The sequence below is a fragment of the Dasypus novemcinctus genome, chromosome 9, assembly GCF_030445035.2.
Source record: "Dasypus novemcinctus isolate mDasNov1 chromosome 9, mDasNov1.1.hap2, whole genome shotgun sequence".
Taxonomy (NCBI): domain Eukaryota; kingdom Metazoa; phylum Chordata; class Mammalia; order Cingulata; family Dasypodidae; genus Dasypus; species Dasypus novemcinctus.
The window spans coordinates 80,221,802-80,242,341 of record NC_080681.1 but is presented as its reverse complement, the minus strand read 5'-3'; the positions used below and the strand labels follow the sequence as shown (position 1 = coordinate 80,242,341).

Below are 20,540 nucleotides of genomic sequence, written 5' to 3'. Positions count from 1 at the left end.
TATTTGAAAGCAGTGGTGGCTATAATATTCTTTAAAATTACTACATGTGATCATCTCAGTTCTTTTCATGTGATTAAAAATATAAATTGCAAATGAGACTTTGCTAAGCAAGAATCTTCTAGTTGTGACTCATCCTGTTTGCAAAAGACTTAACTTTTGGAAAATCCCAATAGAAGTGGTTTAAATTAGTGATAGACCTCAATGTGAGAGGAATACTCAATTATTGTTTGGGTGCCACTAGTGATATAGTAATATATTGTAATGTTAACCTAGTAAGAATTATAAACCTAACAAAATCAAGTCAGGACATACCAATACCATAAAAATTTATTGATGTAGGAATATAAAAGGTATCAAGTATCTGGTATTTTTCACGTTGTGGTGCTCCATTTTATAATAGAACAAATATAAAGCAAAATAAAATTAAAATTTTGGATTAGATTTTCAAAGGATTGAATTCATTTTAAATGACTAGAACAGAAACTTGGAAAATAAGGCTGCATAATGAGAAAAAGGAGAAATAAAAACAACTGATCATGAGCATGTTTTTACCAGAGGTCATAGTTTAGCATCAAGAGAAATTCAGATTTGTTTACTAGAGACAAAATGGTGGCCTGTGAGTTTTTTCAGATTAGATTCATAATTATCATCTTAAATCTTTTGATAAGAACAAAGTAAAATACTAGGGGAATGGAAGTAGCTTAAGCAATTGAGCACCTGCTTCCCACATTGGAGGTCTTAGGTTCAGTTCCTGGTGCCTCCTAAAAACAAAGACAAGTAACAAGCAAACAAATAAAAAAAACAACTTAGGGGAGCCAATATGGCTCAGTAGTTAAACACCAGGCTTCCCACTTACGAGGTCCATGTTCAATCCCCAGCCCCAGTACCTCAAAAAAAAAAAAAAATTAGTAACTGGTTTTGTTGAAATTGTCAAACATAAGTTAGTAAAACTAAGAAATCTATTTTTAGAGGAAAGCCTTCACTCCTTTGTATGTATGTGGAAAAAGAAAGTAGATGTATTTAAACGAGGGATATTCTTTTGAACTTAGAATTTCAGTGCATATATACTTAGAATCAATGGATAGAAATGACTACAATTTGCTAAACTTATTTTAATTGAGTTCAGTGAAGCAATAAGATGACAAAGAATCAAATGCTGTAAACATCCGTTTATAACATAAACCGTCTATGAACTGTTTAGGGAATTTTTCTGTATTTTGATTTTTTTTTTTTTTTTTTTTTTACTAATGGTAACTTTGATTTGGTTTTATTTGGTATCCCCTTTGTCGCTTTAATAAGTAATATTACTATATTAAGTTTATCTTTGAAAAAGTGGAGTTGCACCATTCTGGACAGAAAAATGCACATTCCTGGCAGAGTAAGATTAACCTTCTTCTTTGATTGCAGATGATGAAAGCCATGAACAAATCCAATGAACATGTCTTGGCAGGAGGTGCCTGTTTCAATGAGAAGGCAGACTCTCATCTTGTGTGTGTACAGAACGATGATGGAAACTATCAGACCCAGGCCATCAGTATTCACAATCAGCCCAGAAAGGGTGAGTATTTGAGCTGGTTGAGATTATGATATGGAAAGTTGTACTGAACTTGGAGAACTGGAATCTCAGCCTCATCACTGTCATTTTCTAGATAGGTGACCACAAACAAGTTAATTAACCCTCCCAGGCCTATGCTCCAGGATTATGTTAACTCCCCAGTAACCAGACTCAAGGTTGCAAATGGGATCTCCATTGTTATTAAGGGAAATGCTTTTTGAAAATACTGCCTCAGGATACTGACAGGGCTGGCATTGGTATTTGAAGGTAAGAGACTAATCCCCATCGTGAGAGTATGCTTACGTAGAATTGGAGCTTGCTGAATGATCATACCCAAAAATTGTTTATTAATAGATTGACAGGAATCTGAAGGAAGTCTCTAGGTTCATTGCTACTCAGAAAGTAATCCATCATTTAGGAGATTGTTAGAAATGAAGAGCCTATACACCAGATCTGCTAAATCAGAATTTGCATTTTTTAGCAAAATTTCTGAGTGATTCAAATGCGCATTAGAGTTTGAGACATACTCTTGGTGACATTTCCCAGTTTTCTCAGATTCTGTGGTTTTAAAAAATGTTTAAATAAATAAAAATCTTGCTTACTAAATTAAAGTTGAGAAACCCAGGTTAAACATGTTTCAAGCCTACAAGATTTTTCAGAGCCTTTAACAATCTGTGTATTTTGATGTTCTAAGAGGATAGTGTCTAGTCTTTTCCTAATTTATTTGACCACAGACCTTTTTTTTTTCTGAGTATCTACCAAAACTAGCTTTCTTTAGTATCTTTTGTGAAACACTTCTCTAGGACGTATACATATATCTGTGTCTTCAGTATGCTTTTTAAGTAATTTATTTGGTAAAGGCATAAAAGGAACATTTAATACATGTATATTAAGTATGATAATCCAAAATTGGAGAGCTGATAAGTCTACAATGCTCTCTGTTAGTCAAATCATATCTAGACTATTGGACTAAGTTCTAGCTGTCATTAATGTAAGTGCATTGATAAAACTTGGAGGGTCTCCAGAGAATGATTCAAAGCCTGTGAGAAGTCTGGAAACTAGGTCAAAGAGTGACCTCTTGAATAAAGTATACATGTTTAACCTGGAAAAGTAATGAAGAGGGGGAAAGAGAGAAATCTGTTTTTAAGGTTATCTATTATGTGGAAATAAGATTCAAGTTATTCTCCATAGCTACAAAAGGCTAGAACTAGCACCAATGAGTGAAAGCTTCAGGGAGCCAGATTTTGGTTCAATCTGAGAGCACAAAGGGTTATTCGGTAGCTGCTTCATGCTCTTGTGGGCTACCTCACCCTAGGAGCCTTGGATAAAGTCTAGATGTCCACCTGTTACAGATATTTTAGAAACGATGGGTGGGAAGTTGGATTGGCTCAATCCAGTTAAAATGTGGAAAAATCAAGAAAATAAGGACTGTAGTGAAGTTTTCACAAAGCTAAATGAAATTAAATATCTTTCTTTTATGAAGAGATTGTGGTAATAGGCGTTTGTTTTTTAAGTAGGTGTTTGTTTTGTTAATTACTTGGCAAAATAAAATAGTTGGCAACCATATATCCATCTTTCAAATATATTTGATCTAAAAAATCTGGAAATCAATGAATTAGATCAGATATCAGTAATTTTTTTCTGTGAAGGGCCAGACTAATGAATATTTAGGTGTTGTAGGCCTTGTAGTCTTTGTTGTCAATTATTTACCTCTACTTTTGTAGTACAAAAATTGCCATAAACAATATGTAAATGAATGCGCATGGTTATATTCCGATAAAATTTTATTTTCAAAAACAAGCACTGGGCCAAGGGGGCTGTTGTTGCTGACTCCTGGACTTGATAACTACTAAGATTTCTTTGCTTGTAAGATTCTTTGATTCTTGATTGGAGGAAGAGCAAAATGAAATGGAGGAATTTATCTTAAAACCTCATTCCCAAAGCTATCATAAGCATCAGAATTCTTAATTACTTGTATATTATAGTATAAAGAGTCAGTATTTTTTGTTTTCTGTTTGATGATATTTGGAATTTCAAACTTTCAAATGTTTCATTTTTTGTTCTCAATCCCTTCATCTCGAGGGCAGTTTTACTTTACTAAACTATTTTTCTTGCTATTTTAGTGACTGGTGCCAGTTTCTTTGTGTTCAGTGGCGCTCTGAAATCCTCTTCAGGATACCTTGCCAAGTCCAGTATTGTGGAAGGTAAATAATGAGCTTACTGTATTATATGTTAGTTGGGTCTGAAGTGAAATCAACAGGCAAGTGTTTTAAGCAGAGCCCCTTTTGGTTTTGCTCCTCATACCACTTTCAGTAAGTAATAGGTTCAACTCAAAAACAAAACCTCTTTGTATTGGTCAGCTTTAGAGATCAGAGAGAAGTTTAACATTTAATCTCAAAGAGATTTGCTAGATGCCGTGTACCATGTCTCAGCTGCCACTTTCCCTGGCTTTGCATTGTTTCCGTCTATTTTATCTTGGTGCTGATTCTCAGATGGCGTCATGGTCCAGATCACTGCTGAGAACATGGATTCCTTGAGGCAGGCACTGCGTGAGATGAAGGACTTCACCATCACCTGTGGGAAGGTCGATGCGGAGGATCTCCAGGAACACATCCACATCCAGTGGGTTGATGATGACAAGAACATCAACAAGGGGTAAACGCAGCACATCTCCCATCTTGTGACATTTAGTTATGGACGAGGCTCAGGTTTTATCTGCTGCCTCCAGGCATGTTTCATAGCTTTATTGAAACCCTACTTAAAAGAAAGAATTGCTTTGTATATATAATATCGAATTTTAATTTCTGGTTTCTTAGCTTCTGAAGGAGGTTTTTTGTGTGTTTTTTCTCTGAGAGAAAGATGAGAGGAAATTGATGAAACAAAATAGTCCCTCTAAGACTTAACAGTTTTTGGAATAGTAATATCTAAGTTTTTTATTCTTTAAAAAGCACTTTGACAATACTGTTTCATTTCATTTAATAGCCCTTTCAGATAAGCATTGTTATTCTTTATTTACAGATGAGTAGCAAGCACCAAAAGGCTAAATGATTTATCATGTCCACAGAACTAGGAGGTGGCCGGGCTAGAATTCAAAACCACCTCCTTGGGTTTCAAATGCTTTCAAATCTTCCCAGTATACATTAACTCTAATGTCTTAAGTCAGAACTTCAGAGTCATATTTTCTTTTCTTATACCTCACATGTAATCCAACTGTTAATACTGCTAGTCCTCTTCATTGTATTTCCACAATGATATTCTTACTACCTCTACTCACTCCCACCATCCTAGTTCAAGCCACTATCATTTGGTCTAGATTATTCAGTAACCTCCTACTTAGTCTTGGTCTTGGCCCCCTCCCTTATCCTACCCCAGCCTATTTCTAATACAGCAGGCAGAGTAAGGTCAATTCTCTGCTCAAAATCCACCAATGACTTCCCATATCATCTAGGGTAAAAGCCAGTTTTCTATGGCATTTTAGGCCCAACACAATCTGTGCATCACTTCTGCTACCCAATCACCTCCCCAGAGCAACAATGGTTTCCTTGTTTGAGCATATCAAGTACACTCCTGCCCCCACTTGCCCTTGCTAATTCTCTCAGTTTACACTTTCCTCCTAGGTAGCCACAAGAGCCACTCCCTCACTAACTTCAAGTCTTTTCCCAAATACCATTTTCTCAATAAAGCCTCCAGTCTTTCTAAACATGCCTCCCATTTGCCCCTCCCCCTCCAGTACTTCCTATCTCCCATTAATTACATTTCTCAATAGCACGTATAACTAACAAACAATATATTATGACTTACATTGTAAGCTGCATGAGTACAGGGATTTTTGTTTGGTTATTATAGTATCACTAGTACCTAGAACTAGTAAGTACTTATATTGATTGAGACTTCTGGGAAGATGAAAGATTAAAGTGACACAGGAATAACTTCTCTTCCAGAGAAAGAGTAGAGGACAGACAGAAATGGTCTGAAAAAAAAAATTGTAAGGTTTAGAACACCAGGGGAAGGGCGGATAAGACCCAGAAGAGAGAGGGACAAAGGAAAAGAATCTCTACAGGAAACTCTGTGAGTAAAGGCTGCAGCTGCATACCATACCCTTGGAGCACAAAACTTTGAATTCTCTGGCCTCTGGCTGCTGGCTATAGACAGAGGGGGATGCAGGGGTCCACCTCCTCAGGAGAGCCCAGAGAGCTATCGGGACACAGCCTAAGGCTGGTTCAACTTTTGGCCAACAAATGTGGTCTGCTGTGTTCCCCTAGCCCTGCCAGGTTGGGGTGGAATGCTCCATTGTTTGCCTGGGTTGCTGGCAGGCAACTAAGAAACCCAACCCTTTTAAACACCCTTCCTGCTGACTGGGACTTGCTCTTAAGGACACAGAGGGGAGTGGAAGAGGGAGGGGGCTGCTAGCGAAGGTGGGAAAGCAGATTCTGAGAAGGTTTGATTTGCAAGGCTCTGAATACCCTTGAGGCATGATCCTCTGTCACAGTTGGTGTTTGACACCAACTGTGTCAAACACTTTCTGACCAGTGTTTGAGCTGAGAGGGCTGCAGAAGACCACCATCTGCTGGAAGATCCAAGAAGTGCATACAAGGGAAGTAAAAGTAAATAAAAGAGGCTAGAAATAAATAATTCTTTTAAAAATGAAAAAAAAAAAAAGAATGAAAACAAAAAGAGGCTTTTTTTGGGCCTTTACAGCTTTCATACCCAAGGCTCTTAGAAGCAGGTCTGCAACCCATTACTGGGTCCATGGCCCAGATTTGAGTAACTAAACAGGACAATCCTAAAGAGCTAGAACAAGTTGTACCAAGAATCAAAGAATGGCAGTAACACACAGCCTCCTGCCACTAAATACTGACATAAGAGAGAGAAATTGAGCATGAGAGTATGCCAACATCCTAATCAAATGCCTAGATATCAGCAAAAAATTACAAGCCATACTAAGAGAATGGAAGATATCACCCAAGCAGAGGAATGAATCAGAGCCCCAGATGAGACACAGGATCTGAGACAACTAATCATAAGACTCATACAAATCTCCTAAATCAAATCAACAAGCTGAAAAACAATATGGCTGCAGAGATAAAGGACATCAAGAGGACAATGGGCAAGCACAAAGAAGAATCTGAAAACCTGAATAGAAAAATAACAGCCTATGGGAAAGAAAAACACAAGAGGTGAGAGCAAGAACACATTAAATATACCAAATACTATTGATTGTACACTTTGGACAGATTTATATTTTATTGATATGTAACAAAAATTGATTTGTTGGGAAGTGGCTGTGGCTCAATCAGTTGGGCTCCCGTCTACCATATGGGAGGCCCTGGGTTTGTGTCCCAAGGCCTCCTTGTGAAGACAAAGCCAGCTTGCGCACCACAGAGAGTTGACAGCCCATGCACCACAGAGAGCTGGTGCAGCAAGATGACTCAACAAAAGGGAGACAAGCAGATAAAGAAAAAATGTGCCACGAATGGACACAGAAAAGAGACAGAAAGAAAGAACCAGCCATGGGTGGGGGAGGGAGGGGGGATAAATAAATAAATCTTTTTAAAAATTGATTTGTTAACATTTTTAAAAGAATGGAAAAAGACACATTAGAGGCTTTTTTTTTTTAACATTCATATAGGAAATTTATTATGAACCTTCACATACAACATTAGACAGAATGGCGATTACATTTAAAATTACCTCTTTTAAAAGTTTGTTGTATTATAGATATGCACTGTCCAAACTTCTAGAAGGTAATAAGATAATTGCAACCCTTCTTTGGACAGAAACAGTAACATCATTACTGAAATGGGTTCCCAAATCAGTGTGTACCATCTGCTCTCTTGTATAAGGGAAGAGAGGAAATAATGAAGCAGGTGTTGCTGATGCAGTAATTACTGGAATGTTGTTCATATTTTATTTGGTGATCAGCTGATGATTGTTGCCCTTCTGCTCTGTTTGGACAGCTGCCACTCAAAGTACTGGCATTATACCCATTCATTCCAAAAGGTACCAGAGGTGGTAATATAAGTCTCTTAATAAAGCACAGCACCTCAAATTCATAGGTGGTGTCCAACATTGATTTGTAATTGATCTCAAGTAGTACAATCATATCATTCCCTGGAAATACAATTTTCTTGATACCACAATTAGTGACAGGATAAGAAAACTCATAGTTAAACAACAGCACCCTTGTTGTGGAACAGTTATTTCCCAGATATATGTCACCAGTTCTAACTCCTGTGTCATTAGCAAATGGTCTTCTTTTCATTCTAGCTACCAACCAATCCTCTGTACACTCTGAAGTCACTGCAGGTTCAAGTCTAGACTCAGATTTCCAAGTCAACAAAGGAAGGAGAAGGAAGGGAACCCCTGAGAACAAGCAAAAGGGATGTTGATGCAAAGTACCAGAACTCTGTTGACTTTTATGTAGGGTATTTATTTGGGGTAGAAGCTTACAGTCACAAAACCCTAAAGAGTCCAACTCAAGCTACCGTAAGAGAAACCATCACTCAAAGTCTGTTGCCGTGTGTTGATGCAAGATGGTGGGTGGCGTCTGCGAGGGTTCGATCTTCCTTCTTCCTCTTAAGGTTCCATGGTCCCTGCTTCTTCCAGTCTGAGCTGTAAGGTTCATCTCTCTCCCAGGGCTCATTTCTTTCTGGGTTCAGCTGCTCTGGTCTCTTCACAAGGTCAGCTGTAGATTATCAGGCTCATCTCTCTTCATGGGGCCTCTGCCAAGTGTAATAAGCTGTCCTCTTGCTCCTTGTTCTTCTCCGTATGTCTACTTCCATTAAGAGTTTGTCTCATCAGCCCACCAAGAGGGCTGGGATTCAATGCTGAATCATACTCTAATGACATGTTTGAACCAAAGGTCTAATCTTAACATAATTTAATATTCAGTTTCAGCTGAATCCAATACAAGCAAAGGGTTATCACACCCAGAGGAACAGAACAGTTTACAAACATTATCAATATCTCTTTTTAAATCATAAATAATATCAAACTGCCACAGAGGCATTCAACAGCAGACTTAAAATGATAGAAGAAAGAAAAAGGGATGCAGAAGACAGAACAGATGAAATAGAAGAGAGAGAAGAACAGAGAAAAGAATGGGAAAAAAATTCAATAGGGCTTAGGGAGTTGAATGATAACACAAAGCAAAGCAACATGTGTGTCCTGGGAGTTCCAGAAGAAGAGAAGGGAAAAGGGGCAGAAGGAGTACTTGGGGAAACAGTGGCTGAAAATTTCCCAACTTTCATGAAAGAAATGAATTTACATGTCCAAGAAGTGCAGTGTACCCCAAACAGAATAAATAAGAATAGACCTTCTCCGTAACACATACTACTCAGAATGTCAAATGACAAAGTTAAAGCGAATATTCTGAAAGCACCAAGGGAGAACCATCCTATACAAAGGATGCCTAATAAAACTTAGTGTAGAGTTCTCATTAGAATCCATGGAGGTGAGAAGACAGTGATATGATATGATTAGTATACTGAAAGAAAAAAATTGCCAGCTGAGAATTCTTTATCTGGAAATTGTCTTTCAAATATGAAGGTGAGTTTAAAATATTCACAAATAATAAAAAACTAAGAGGATTCATAAAAAAGAATCTGACTTTGCAGGAAGCCTGAATAGAGCCTTATAGTCTGAAAGGAAAAGACAGGAGAGAGAGGTTTAGAGGAGAGTGTAGAAGGGAAGACTATCAGAAAGGATAACCAGAGTAAAAAGACAGAAAAAAATATCACGTATGAAAGCCAAAGAATAAAATGGTGGAAGTAAATAATGAATTTATAGCAATAACATTTATTGTAATGGATTATACTCCTTAATCAAAAGATAAAGGCTGGGAAGCAGATGTGGCTCAACTAATAGAGCATCTGTCTACCATATGGGAGGGGCCCAGAGTTTGATCCCCAGGGCTTCCTGACGTGTGGTAAACTGACCCACATGCAGTGCTGCCATGCACAAGGAGTGCTGTGCCACACAGGGGCACCCACACGTAGGGATACCCCACGTGCAAGGAGTGTGCCCCGCAAGGAGAGCTGCCCTGTTTGAAGAAAGCACAGCCCACCCAGGATTGGCGCCACACACACGGAGAGCTGATGCAGCAAGATGATGCAACAAAAAAGTGACGCAGTTTCCCAGCGCCTCCAGATAATGCAAGCAGACGCAGAAGAACACACAGCAAATGGACACAGAGAGCAGATAATGGGGGGAGGGGGGAATAGAAATAAACAAAAAATAATTCTTTAAATTAAAAAAATATATATAAAGGCTGACAGAATGGATTAAAAAAATGGCCATCCACATGCTGTCTACAAGAGACTCATCTTAGATCCTGGGATACAAAACAGCCGACAGTGAAAGTTTAGAAAAAGATATTCCACCCAAATGGTAACCAAAAGAGATAAGGGATAGCTGTACTAATATTTTACAAAGCAAACTTTAAAAGCAAAAAAGGTATAAGAGATGCAGAAGGTCATTATATATCAATAAAAGGGACAATCCACCAAGAAGGAGTAAGTCATAAATATATGACAAAATACATGAGGCAGACTCTTTCAAAACTGAAGGGAGAAAGAGACATCTCTACAATAATAGTTGGAGATTTCAACATACCACTCACATCATTAAAACAACTAAATAGAAGATCAACAAGGAAACAGAGAACTTGAGCAATATGATAAATGAGGTAGACCTAGCAGAGATATGCAGAATATTGCATCCCAAATCAGCATGTTATTCATTCTTCTCAAGTGCTCATGGGTCTTTCTCCAGAATAATCACATGTTGGGTCACAAAACAGGTTTCAATAAATATATAAAGATTGAAATTATACAAAGCATCTTCTCAGATCATAATGGAATGAAGCTGGAAATCAATAATAGGCATAAAAGTGGAAAATTTACAAATGTGTGGAGGTTAACCAGCATATTCCTAAACAATCAATGGTTCCAAGAAAAACTTATAAGAGAAACTAATAAATATCTTACGATAAATGGTTAGGAGAACACAATTTATCAAAACTTATGGAATACAGTGAAGGCAGTGCAGAGAGGGAAATGCCTATATTAAAAAAGAAGAAGGAACTAAAATGCAAGACCTAACTGAACACCTGGAGGAACTAGAAAGAGAACAGCAAAGCAAGCAAAAGGAAAAAAATAATGAATATTAGAACAGAAGTAAATGAAATTGAAAACACAAAAACAATAGAGAAAATCAACAAAACCAAAAGTTTATTCTTTGAGAATGTCAATAAAATTGACAAACCCTTAGCTAGATGAACAAAGATAAATAGAGATAAGATGCAAATAAGTAAAATTAGAAATGAAAGGGGGGACATTAAACTGACTCCACAGGAATAAAAAGAATCATAAGAGGATATCATGAGAAACTGTATACCAAGAAATTAGACAACCTAGATGAAATGGACAATTCCTAGCAATGCACAAACAACCTACCTTGACTCTACAAGAAAAATAGGAACTCAACAAACCAACCACAGGTAAAGAGATTGAATAAGTCATCAAAAATATCCTAAAAAAGAAAAGTCTAGAACCAGATGGCTTCAAAGGTTAATTCTATTAGTCATTCCAAGACGGATTAATACCAACCCTGTTTAAACTCTTCCAAAAAATTGAAGAGGTGGGAAAATTATCCAGCACGTTTTATGAAGCCAATGTCACCCCAATACCAAAGCCACATATAGACATTACAAGAAAAGAAAATTACAGATGAATCTGTCTAATGAACATAGATGCAAAAATTCTCAACAAAATACTGGCAAATAGAATCTAACAGCATATTAAAAGAATTATAATCATCACCAAGTGGGATTTATTCCTGGTATGCAAAGGTGGTTCAACACAAGAAAATCAATTAACATAATCCACCACATTAGCAAATTGAAGAAAGAAAACCACATGGCCGTCTTGATTGATGCAAAAGAGACATTCAGCAAATCCCCACATCCTTTCTTGATAAAAACATTTCAAAACATAGGAAGAGAAAGAATGTTTCTCAATATGATAAAGGGCATATATGAGAAACCTACAGCCAACATTGGACTCAATGGGAAAGGTTGAAAGCTTTCCCTCTAAGATTGGGAACAAGACAAGGATGCCCACTGTCACCACTGTTTTCCACATTGTACTAGAAAGTTCTAGCTAGAGCAATTAGATGGGAAAAATAAAAGGCATTCAAATAGGAAAAGAGGAAGTGACATTCTCACTAATTGCAGAAGATATGATCCTATATTTAGAAAATTCTGAAACAGCTATGACAAAGCTATTGGAAGTTAATAAACAAGTTCAGCAAAGTTGTAGGATACAAGATGAACATGCAAAAATTGATGTTTCTGTATACTAGTATTGAACGATCTGAGGAGGAAATCAGGAAAAGAATTTCAACCAAAGTTGTAAAGAACCAGTATTCAGAAAACTACGAAACACTGTTAAAAAGAAATCAAAGAAGACCTAAACAAATGGAAGGCATTCCATATTCATGGATCGGAAGACTAAATACAATGAATATGTCAATCCTACCCAAACTGATTTATAGATTCATTGCTATACCGCTCAAAGTTCCAATAGTCTACATAGATCCTCACCTCTTTGGCCAACTGGTTTTTAACAAACCTACCAAGTCCACATTGTGTGGACGAAATAATCTCTTCAACAGTGGTCCTGGGAGTCTGGATAACCATAACCAAAAGAATGAAAGAGGGCCCCTATCTCATTCCCTATTCAGTAATCAACTCAAAATGGATCAAATACCTAAATAGAAAAGCCAGGACCATAAAACTACCAGAGGAAATTTAGGTAAACATCTTCAAAATCTTGTGGTAGGTGGTGGTTTCTTGGATCTTACACTGAAAGCATGAGCAACAAAAGAAAAAATTAGATAAGTTGGACCTTCTCCAAATTAAGTAGTTTTGTACCTCACAGGACTTTGTCAAAAGGGTGAAAAGGCTTAATGGGAGAAAATATTTGGAAATCATATATCTGATATGGGTCTAATATCCATGATCTATAAAGAGATTCTACAATTCAACAATAAAAAGACAGCCTGATTAAAAAATGGGCAAAAGACTTGAATAGACTTTTGTTCAAAGAGGAAATACAAATGACAAAAAAGCAATGAAAAAATGTTCATCATTACTAGTGAATAGGGAAATGCAAAGCAAAGCTACAATGAGATATCATTTCATACCTATTAGAATGGCCCTATCAAAAAGACAGAAAACTTCAAGTGTTGGATAGAATGTGGAGAGAGAAGAAAGCTTATTCTCTGTTGGTGGGAACACTGAATCGTACAGCTACTGTGGAGGACTGTTTGGCAGTCCCCAAAGAAGTTGCAGGCAATATCACTGCTAGATATATACCCAGAAGAACTGAGAGCAGTGACATGAACAGACATCTGCACACCGATGTTCATAGCAGCATTATTTACAGTTGCTAAAGGATACAAACAACCCTGGTGTTCATCAACTGAAGAATGGATAAACCAATTGTGATGTATACATATGATGGGATATTATGCAGCTCTAAGATGAAATGAAACTGTGAAGCACATGACAACATGGATGAACCTGAAAGACATTATGAGTGAAGCAAGTCAGACACAAATGGACAAATACCATATGATTGTGCTATTATGAACTAAATATATTATGTAAACTCATGGTATTAATAACCAGAATATAGATCACCAGAAAAATAGAATGATATTAGAAAATGGAAAACTGAGGTTTAATCTGTGTAGAATTGGAAAAAAGGTTGTTCGTAAATCTTTGGAAATGGATAGAAAAGGTGAAAGCACATCATAGTGTTGTAACTAGTAGTGTTAATATATGGATGTGACTGTGATTGAAAGGAAAAGTATAAAATCATGTATATTATTAGAAGGAAAGCTAAAAATGTTAACATGGGACTGTATAGCATAGCAAAACCTCATGTAAAATATTAGTATGGTAATATTGCATATATAAGACTTTTTCTTTGAAGCTGAACAAATATACGTTAATGTTACAATTTGCTAATATCAGGCAAAAATACAAGCAAAGCAACTTATGGACAGAAGTATATGGTAATATATTAATTTTCCATTAACATTAAGGGTAAAAAAAATAAAGGAAATGCACAAAGTGAAAGAAAACTAGACAAAAGGAACTACATATTATTTGACTTCATCTATACAAAATATAAGTACAAGTAAATTAGAAACAGAATAGCTATGTACAGCAGGGGAAGGATAAAGAGACTGAAAGGTGATTATTAAGGGGTAAAGGGTTTTTTGGTCTGTTTTTTATTTCTTATTATTATTGGAGTAATGAAAATGCTCTAATAATGATTGAAGTGATGAATGCACAACTGTCATTATACCAAATACCATTGCTTGTACACTTTGGATAGATTATATGTTTTATGAATATGTATCAATAAAATTGATTAAAATATTGATTGAATAATTATACCATACTACCTTGTATTAATCTTTCTTCCATTCATTTACTTATCCCCCAGTCCATCCATTCATTTTTCAGGCAGTAATTCTTTGTGTAGTCCTCTGGAAATACAAAGGTGAATTCTACTTGGTGCCTGGTGACAGGTAACTTGGTCTAGTTTTGAAGGCAGTTATAAATAAGTGTACCAAAGTATAGAAGATGCTGATAGACAACTATATAGGATTTGATGGAGATTTATAAAAAAAGAGGAAGCTTGGTACGGGTAGTAGGGATATATTCAAGAGAGACTTTACAGAGAAATTGCTAATGCTTGAGCTGAATCTGGTCAAATGTATAGGTATTTGCCATGTAGCTGTGGCAAAGAGGGTGTTCCAGTCAGTGGGACTAGCACGTGGTAGTTAGAACCTGGTATACTGGACTTTTTTTTTTTTTTAAGATTTATTTTTTATTTCTTTCTCTCCCCCTCCCCGCCCTGACCACCACCACCCCCAGTTGTCTGCTCTCTATGTCCATTCGCTGTGTATTCTTTGTCCACTTGTATTCTTGTCAGCGGCACCGGGAATCTGTATCTCTTTTTTTTGCCTCATCTTGCTGCATCAGCTCTCCGTGTGTGTGGCACCACTCCTGGGCAGGCTGCACTTTTTTTTTTTTTTCACACTGGGTGGCTCTCCTTATGGGGCGCACTCCTTGCGCGTGGGGCTCCCCTACACAGGGGACACCCCTGCATGGCACAGCACTCCTTGGCCACATTAGTACTGTGCGTGGGCCAGCTCATCACACAGGTCGGAGCCCTGGATTTGAACCCTGGACCTCCCAAGTGGTAGGCAGATGCTCTATCCGTTGAGCCAAATCCACTTTCCTCAGACTTTTTAAAAAAATTAACTTTTTTATTGAATGGAAAGAAGCAACATTCTAATCAATAGGTGCATTTGTCTGTTTTACACATAACCCTTTTATCTTCCCAATCTTCACTGGAAGCTCTAATTTTAAAATCATTTGTGTTTAATTCTCTACTAAATTGGAAACAGACATAATTATTAAGGCCATAAAGTAGAAAATCTGATGCCCAAAAGTATGAGTAACTGACAAGTAGGTTGCCTCTTCCAGTGGCAGCATCTTAGAAAATGGGACAAGAACTACACAGGGAAGACTCTAAAACTCAAGAGTTTAGTTTATAGTGTATAAATAGAATGTTTTACAGCTTGTCTGTGAGTGTCTGGGTATCCTCTCTCAGAGGATGGAAATCACCTAAAGATGCCTTTTGTTACATTGTTGATGAGTTAGAAATTAAATTTATATTGTTTAAATAATTATATTTCAAGAAAATGAAGTGAATACCTGATATTAAAGTGTAATTTAAGTTTGTCCTTTAATTCATAGAGAATCAAGAACATAAAACATTTTGAAAATTGTTAGAAATTATTTGGAATATTTTTCCCAATCATTTTGAATCCTTATCAGAATGAGTGTGTATCTCCATATACTTATATTTGCAGTCTTTCAGGGAGAAAGTAACTATGAAAAGTGGCCTTTCTATTCATTAACCTGAAAGTGATAATTTAGCAGTGAAGGGAGTTTGTCATTATAGATATATAGGTACTTGTTCATCAGTTCATACCAGCACTGTCATAATTAACATTTGGTCAAATAATTATTTTAACCAACAAACATTTATTAAACTCCTAAGTGCCAAGCCAGGGTCAGTGCTGGGAATACAGCACACAGAGGTGAATATCAGAAGTTCATTTGTAAGGCAGACATGGAAAGGAATGAGTGTTACTATAGAGTCAGGAGCAAAGTGCTGCCAATTGCAGAGGATAGAGCAAGGTTGAGTGGATAGCCATGCACTCATTGAAAGAAGGAATGTGGAAGAAGAGCAGGCTTGATTTAACTATTTCTTTACATTGAGAGAACTAGCTTCGGGAAAAGTTACTTTTTTTTTTTTTTTAATGTGTGTTCTTTGAATTATTTCAGTGGGTAGGCTCTTCCTATGAGAGCTCTGTTCATGTACATTTTTGTACAGTGGCTGTGTGGTACAGATGTATTTAGCAAGACATCCAATATAGTTAGTCATACCTGGCATTTGCAGCAAGATTTCATAAGGGAAATGGCTCCTCTAACTTCAAGAGCTGCTTCTATCACTTTCTTTTGCCTCTCTTTTAGTGTCATAAGTCCTATAGATGGGAAGTCCATGGAGTCTATAACAAGTGTGAAGATTTTCCATGGATCAGAGTATAAAGCAAATGGAAAAGTCATCAGATGGACAGAGGTAAGGATATGAAATTTGGCGTCTCTTTTAGTTTCCTATCTGGTAAAACAAATACCATACAACGTTCTGGCTTAAACAATGGGAATTTATTAGCGGATGGTTTCAGAGACTAGAAGGCTTGCTTCCTCCCTGGGTCAGTATCCTCCGGCTGGTCAGCATCCTTGGGTTTCCTCAGCTTTTCTGTCACATGGCAGTGCTCACGATGATGTGTTCTCCTTTCTCTTCTGGGTTCTATTGACTTCTAGCTTCTGGCTGCTTTCTCTGGCTTCTCTTTTGGTGTCCAATTTCGTTTATTATAAGGACTTAGGCCATATTAGATTCAGGTCCACCCTCATTCAGTTTGGGTACACCTTAGCTAATAACGTCTTCAAAGGTCCTATTTACAAATAGGTTCACACTCACAGGACCAGGGATTGAGACCTAAACGTGCCTTTTTAGGGGGAGAAGACAAAATACCCAGCAGCATCCTTGGCCCATTTTGGGCACAAGACTGAGAGCCACATCTTGGTCAGATTCTAGAGAATAAAAATAAATTTCTCCATTTATCTTCTACACTTCAACTCCATCTAGTCTACCTTCGCTCTCAGGGAAGAAATGCCACCAAATGCTGCCTGCAGCAATCTGATATACCCTCCTTCTTGTGAACTAGCTTACAGAGATTTGTTTGCATTGGAATTCAAGAAGGCTGCATCTTTGAGTGCTATAATACTATCTTTGCCATATTCTTCAGAAACCTTGGTCGGTTTTGCTGCAGTTAGGATCTATATTGGATACTTGCCATACAGTTGGAATTATCTTATATACCAGTCTTTAAAAAAAAAAGGGGGGGGGGGCGGATTTATTTCACCATTAAGAAAACTAAAGCTCAAAAGCTAAGTAACTTGTCTAAGATTGCAGAAAGTAAGCAATGGCGGAGTCCTCATTCAAACCCAAATCTGGCAAGCTCTTAAGCTCTTTTCCACTATATTAGGTTGCTCCTTAATTTGAAAGACATTTACTGCTAAGAATGGGAACATGTATTCGAGGCTGACTTGGGAATGAGAGGAGCAGGGCAGGGATCAGTTTGTGTGTATATATTAAGGAGATAGAAAGTTTTTCCTTAAGATTGGCTCAAAGTTTAAAGTCATATTTTCACTGGTAGAGCCTAGGTCTCTTTATTTCTTTTGAATATCATTTCTCCTCACCTATAAGATAAAGGATTGAATTATAAGATCTCCAGGAATCCTTTCAGCTTTAAAATGATATATATTTTTTTATTCTGTTTCTTCTAGCTTTTCATTTTACAGACTTGGAAAGTGAGCCCAAGAGGGGTTAAATGACTTACCTATGTTTACACAGCTGGTCACCAATAGCACAGAGACTAGAACCTGGATTTCCAGTTCTTGAACCGTTGTTCCCAGTGACTCATCCTTCAGACCAGCTCAGTGCTTTCATATGTACCTGAGTGATTTTAGCTGCTTTTGTAATGATTGTCACTTTGACTGGTTTTGAGTAGTACTCAGGGTCTGGAACATGTAAAATTTTTTATAACTCGTTAAGAGGTTTGACCTCTGTTCTCTCATTCTTGGTTCCCACTAACCTAGTGAGGTAGTCAGGCTATTACATCCCGTTTTGCAATGAGAAAATAGGTTCAGAGTGGTGGTGTGGCTTTGTGACTTGCCTAATGCTGTTTACCAGCAGAGCAGAGGTCAGAGTTCTCCTCATTATTTCCTTGGCCCAAAGACTTTATGGTGTTCTCTTCCTGTCAGGTCTTCTTGCACTTCACGGGGAATCAAGATATTTATACCCAGTGAGCTAAGCCAGCTGTTTATTCCAAATTCTCTCAGGCACAAGGTTGAAATCTTTTTGTTTGGGAAATAGGTGTTTTTTCTGGAAAATGATGACCAGCATAATTGCCTAAGTGATCCTGCAGATCATAGTAGATTGACCGAGCACGTTGCCAAGGCTTTTTGCCTTGCTCTCTGCCCTCACCTGAAGCTTCTGAAGGAAGATGGAATGACTAAACTGGGACTACGTGTGACACTTGACTCAGATCAGGTAAGAGGGTCTTGGGCAACTTTGGAGGCTGGACTTAGGCAATGCCTATATTTCTGATACATGGATTTTCCTGCTTGAGTCAACCTAGAGAGTTTACTTCCCTTGACCTTCTGGCCTGACTAGATGAGGTATTCTGGCCTTCTCTCTGTTTTTATATACCTGGATGCACTGCTTGGTCAGACTCTCTCTGATCCATTTGAACCTTTACTACTTCACCTGAATGTTTTCCAAGGAGTTGCTTTTCTTCTTAATGTGGCGTAGAGGAGGAATGTGTGTGAGGAGCTGCCAGCCACCCTGTGTGAATGGCATCTCTGCTACCCTTTGAGACTCGCCAGTCACACCTATCAGGAATCATCATCCTGCACTCCCTTAGTAGGCAGGTCTGACCAGAGCAGGCTTCTGCTCACTGACCTATGCAGCTGCTCAGTCCAAGTAAGGTTTTTCTTACAGGCAATATTTTCATGCCAATTAATGGATAGGACTAGTGCTATTTCCTCATTAATATTCTTGACAGCATGGGTTTCCTATGGCCAGGCCTCTCTCCCTGTCTTCCTTGACTGTTTTGTTTGTTCTCTGTAGTAACAATCCAGTCGTCGCTCCTCCCACCTGTAGTTCCCTGACCCACTGTCATTCTCCTGTGGCCTACGACTCTAATTTCTCTACTTTTCTTTCAGATTTTGGATGCCAGTGACATGTCCCAAGTGTCCTGCTTTGATGTTTACTAATTGCTAGACTTTTCTTTTTCCCCTCAACTCTTTAGCTTTGAATCATTTAGAAAATGGGCATGGCCTTTCAGCTCAATCACCTCTCCTAGTAGAGTGATTAATCCTTTTCAACACTGTCCAAATACAGAGAGAAACTAGTTCTTAGCAGAGTCGCGCTTTTACCAGGAAAAATGGTAAAAGGGTGTGTGTCTACTCTGTTTCCTGACTAAGCATTTAGGGTCTTGCCCAGTGCTGTACTAAGTGTATTAGGGTAGTGCAAATGAAATATCATCGTCCTTTCCTGAATGGAACTGACACTCTGGCTGGAGAGAGAATTACCTTACAGAAAACAATTAAAGAACAAGTATTTTACTACTAAATGGTGAGCCTCTTAAGTGCAGGGGACTTTTCATTCATCTTTGGATCCCTGTGTTTATAGACGTTCAGAAAATGATGCATGGATGGATAGATGGAAGAACAAATATTCAGCTCCTGCTATGTCAGGAAGTCATACATAGCATATTCCTCATTTTATTTTTCACAACCAAAGGTTTAGGTATTATTTCTTACACTCCCCGCTCTGGAAAGTTTAAGTAACAGGGAAAGTGACTTGCCCAAGGTTCACAAGCTACCAAAGTACAGGGTCAGGATGAATAAATGATAAATAATTCAAGGAAGGGAGGGAGAAAATTGGTATTCACTACCATATGTGTAGTCCATGGCCAAGGAGGACACCTCCTTTTCCTGATCAGCCTCCTTGGCCCTCAGCCCTCGGGAGAGATCATCCCTGCCTAGTAACCTGTTGTCATCTCTCTGTGCTATAGGTTGGCTATCAAGCAGGGAGCAATGGACAGCCCCTTCCCTCTCAGTACATGAATGATCTGGACAGTGCTTTGGTGCCGGTGATCCACGGAGGGGCCTGCCAGCTCAGCGAGGGCCCCGTCGTCATGGAACTCATCTTTTATATTCTGGAAAACATCGCATAGACAGAGCAGACTTCCATTTTTTTTCTGTTCAGACCTGTTGCAACAGCAGTCATACCCAAAACATTTGCACTTTAAAACTGGAAGATTAAGCTTTTGTTAACACTATTAATGGGGTGGGGGTGGGGGGGTGAAAGGGTTTGGGATCAGGGGGTGGGAAAGGGTGGTTGTGGGGCAGATGTTCCATAATTCTAAGTCTTCTATGCATTGTCCACCAAGAGGATCTGGGCAGCTTCTATTACTGCACAACAGTTATGCTATCCTTGCAGCTAATCCCCTTCTGTTACTGTTTAGGCAAGAATTCTGCTCCTCTGTTTTATGACTTACTTACAGTCATGTGCTCAAAAATGCTCAGATGGGTACAACTATCACCAAGGGTGGGGTGGGAGGACAGAGGGGAAATAAAAAATGAAGCATCATACTTGTACTTTTTGTACAGAACTGGTATAGAAAGAAATTTGTGTAAAAAGGGAAATCTCACACTGCTCTTGTCCTGGGTACATCACAGCTGCTGCTTATTAAGTAGAAGTCA

The 20,540-nt window shown here is 38.1% G+C and overlaps 1 protein-coding gene across 2 annotated transcripts in view; it reads left to right on the top strand.

Moving 5' to 3' along the window:
• The window catches only part of ZFYVE9 (zinc finger FYVE-type containing 9), a 279,436-nt gene extending 259,009 nt beyond the window's left edge, over nucleotides 1-20,427 (top strand). For both annotated transcript variants that reach the window (XM_058303586.2, XM_058303585.2), the window contains 6 exons: nucleotides 1,408-1,558; nucleotides 3,679-3,759; nucleotides 4,048-4,210; nucleotides 16,179-16,284; nucleotides 18,145-18,321; nucleotides 19,850-20,427. In XM_058303586.2, coding sequence (XP_058159569.1) covers nucleotides 1,408-1,558; nucleotides 3,679-3,759; nucleotides 4,048-4,210; nucleotides 16,179-16,284; nucleotides 18,145-18,321; nucleotides 19,850-20,011 — 840 coding nt within the window. In that variant the 3' untranslated portion in view covers nucleotides 20,012-20,427. The remainder of the gene's footprint in view (nucleotides 1-1,407; nucleotides 1,559-3,678; nucleotides 3,760-4,047; nucleotides 4,211-16,178; nucleotides 16,285-18,144; nucleotides 18,322-19,849) is intronic.
• Nucleotides 20,428-20,540: the final 113 nt, after the last annotated feature.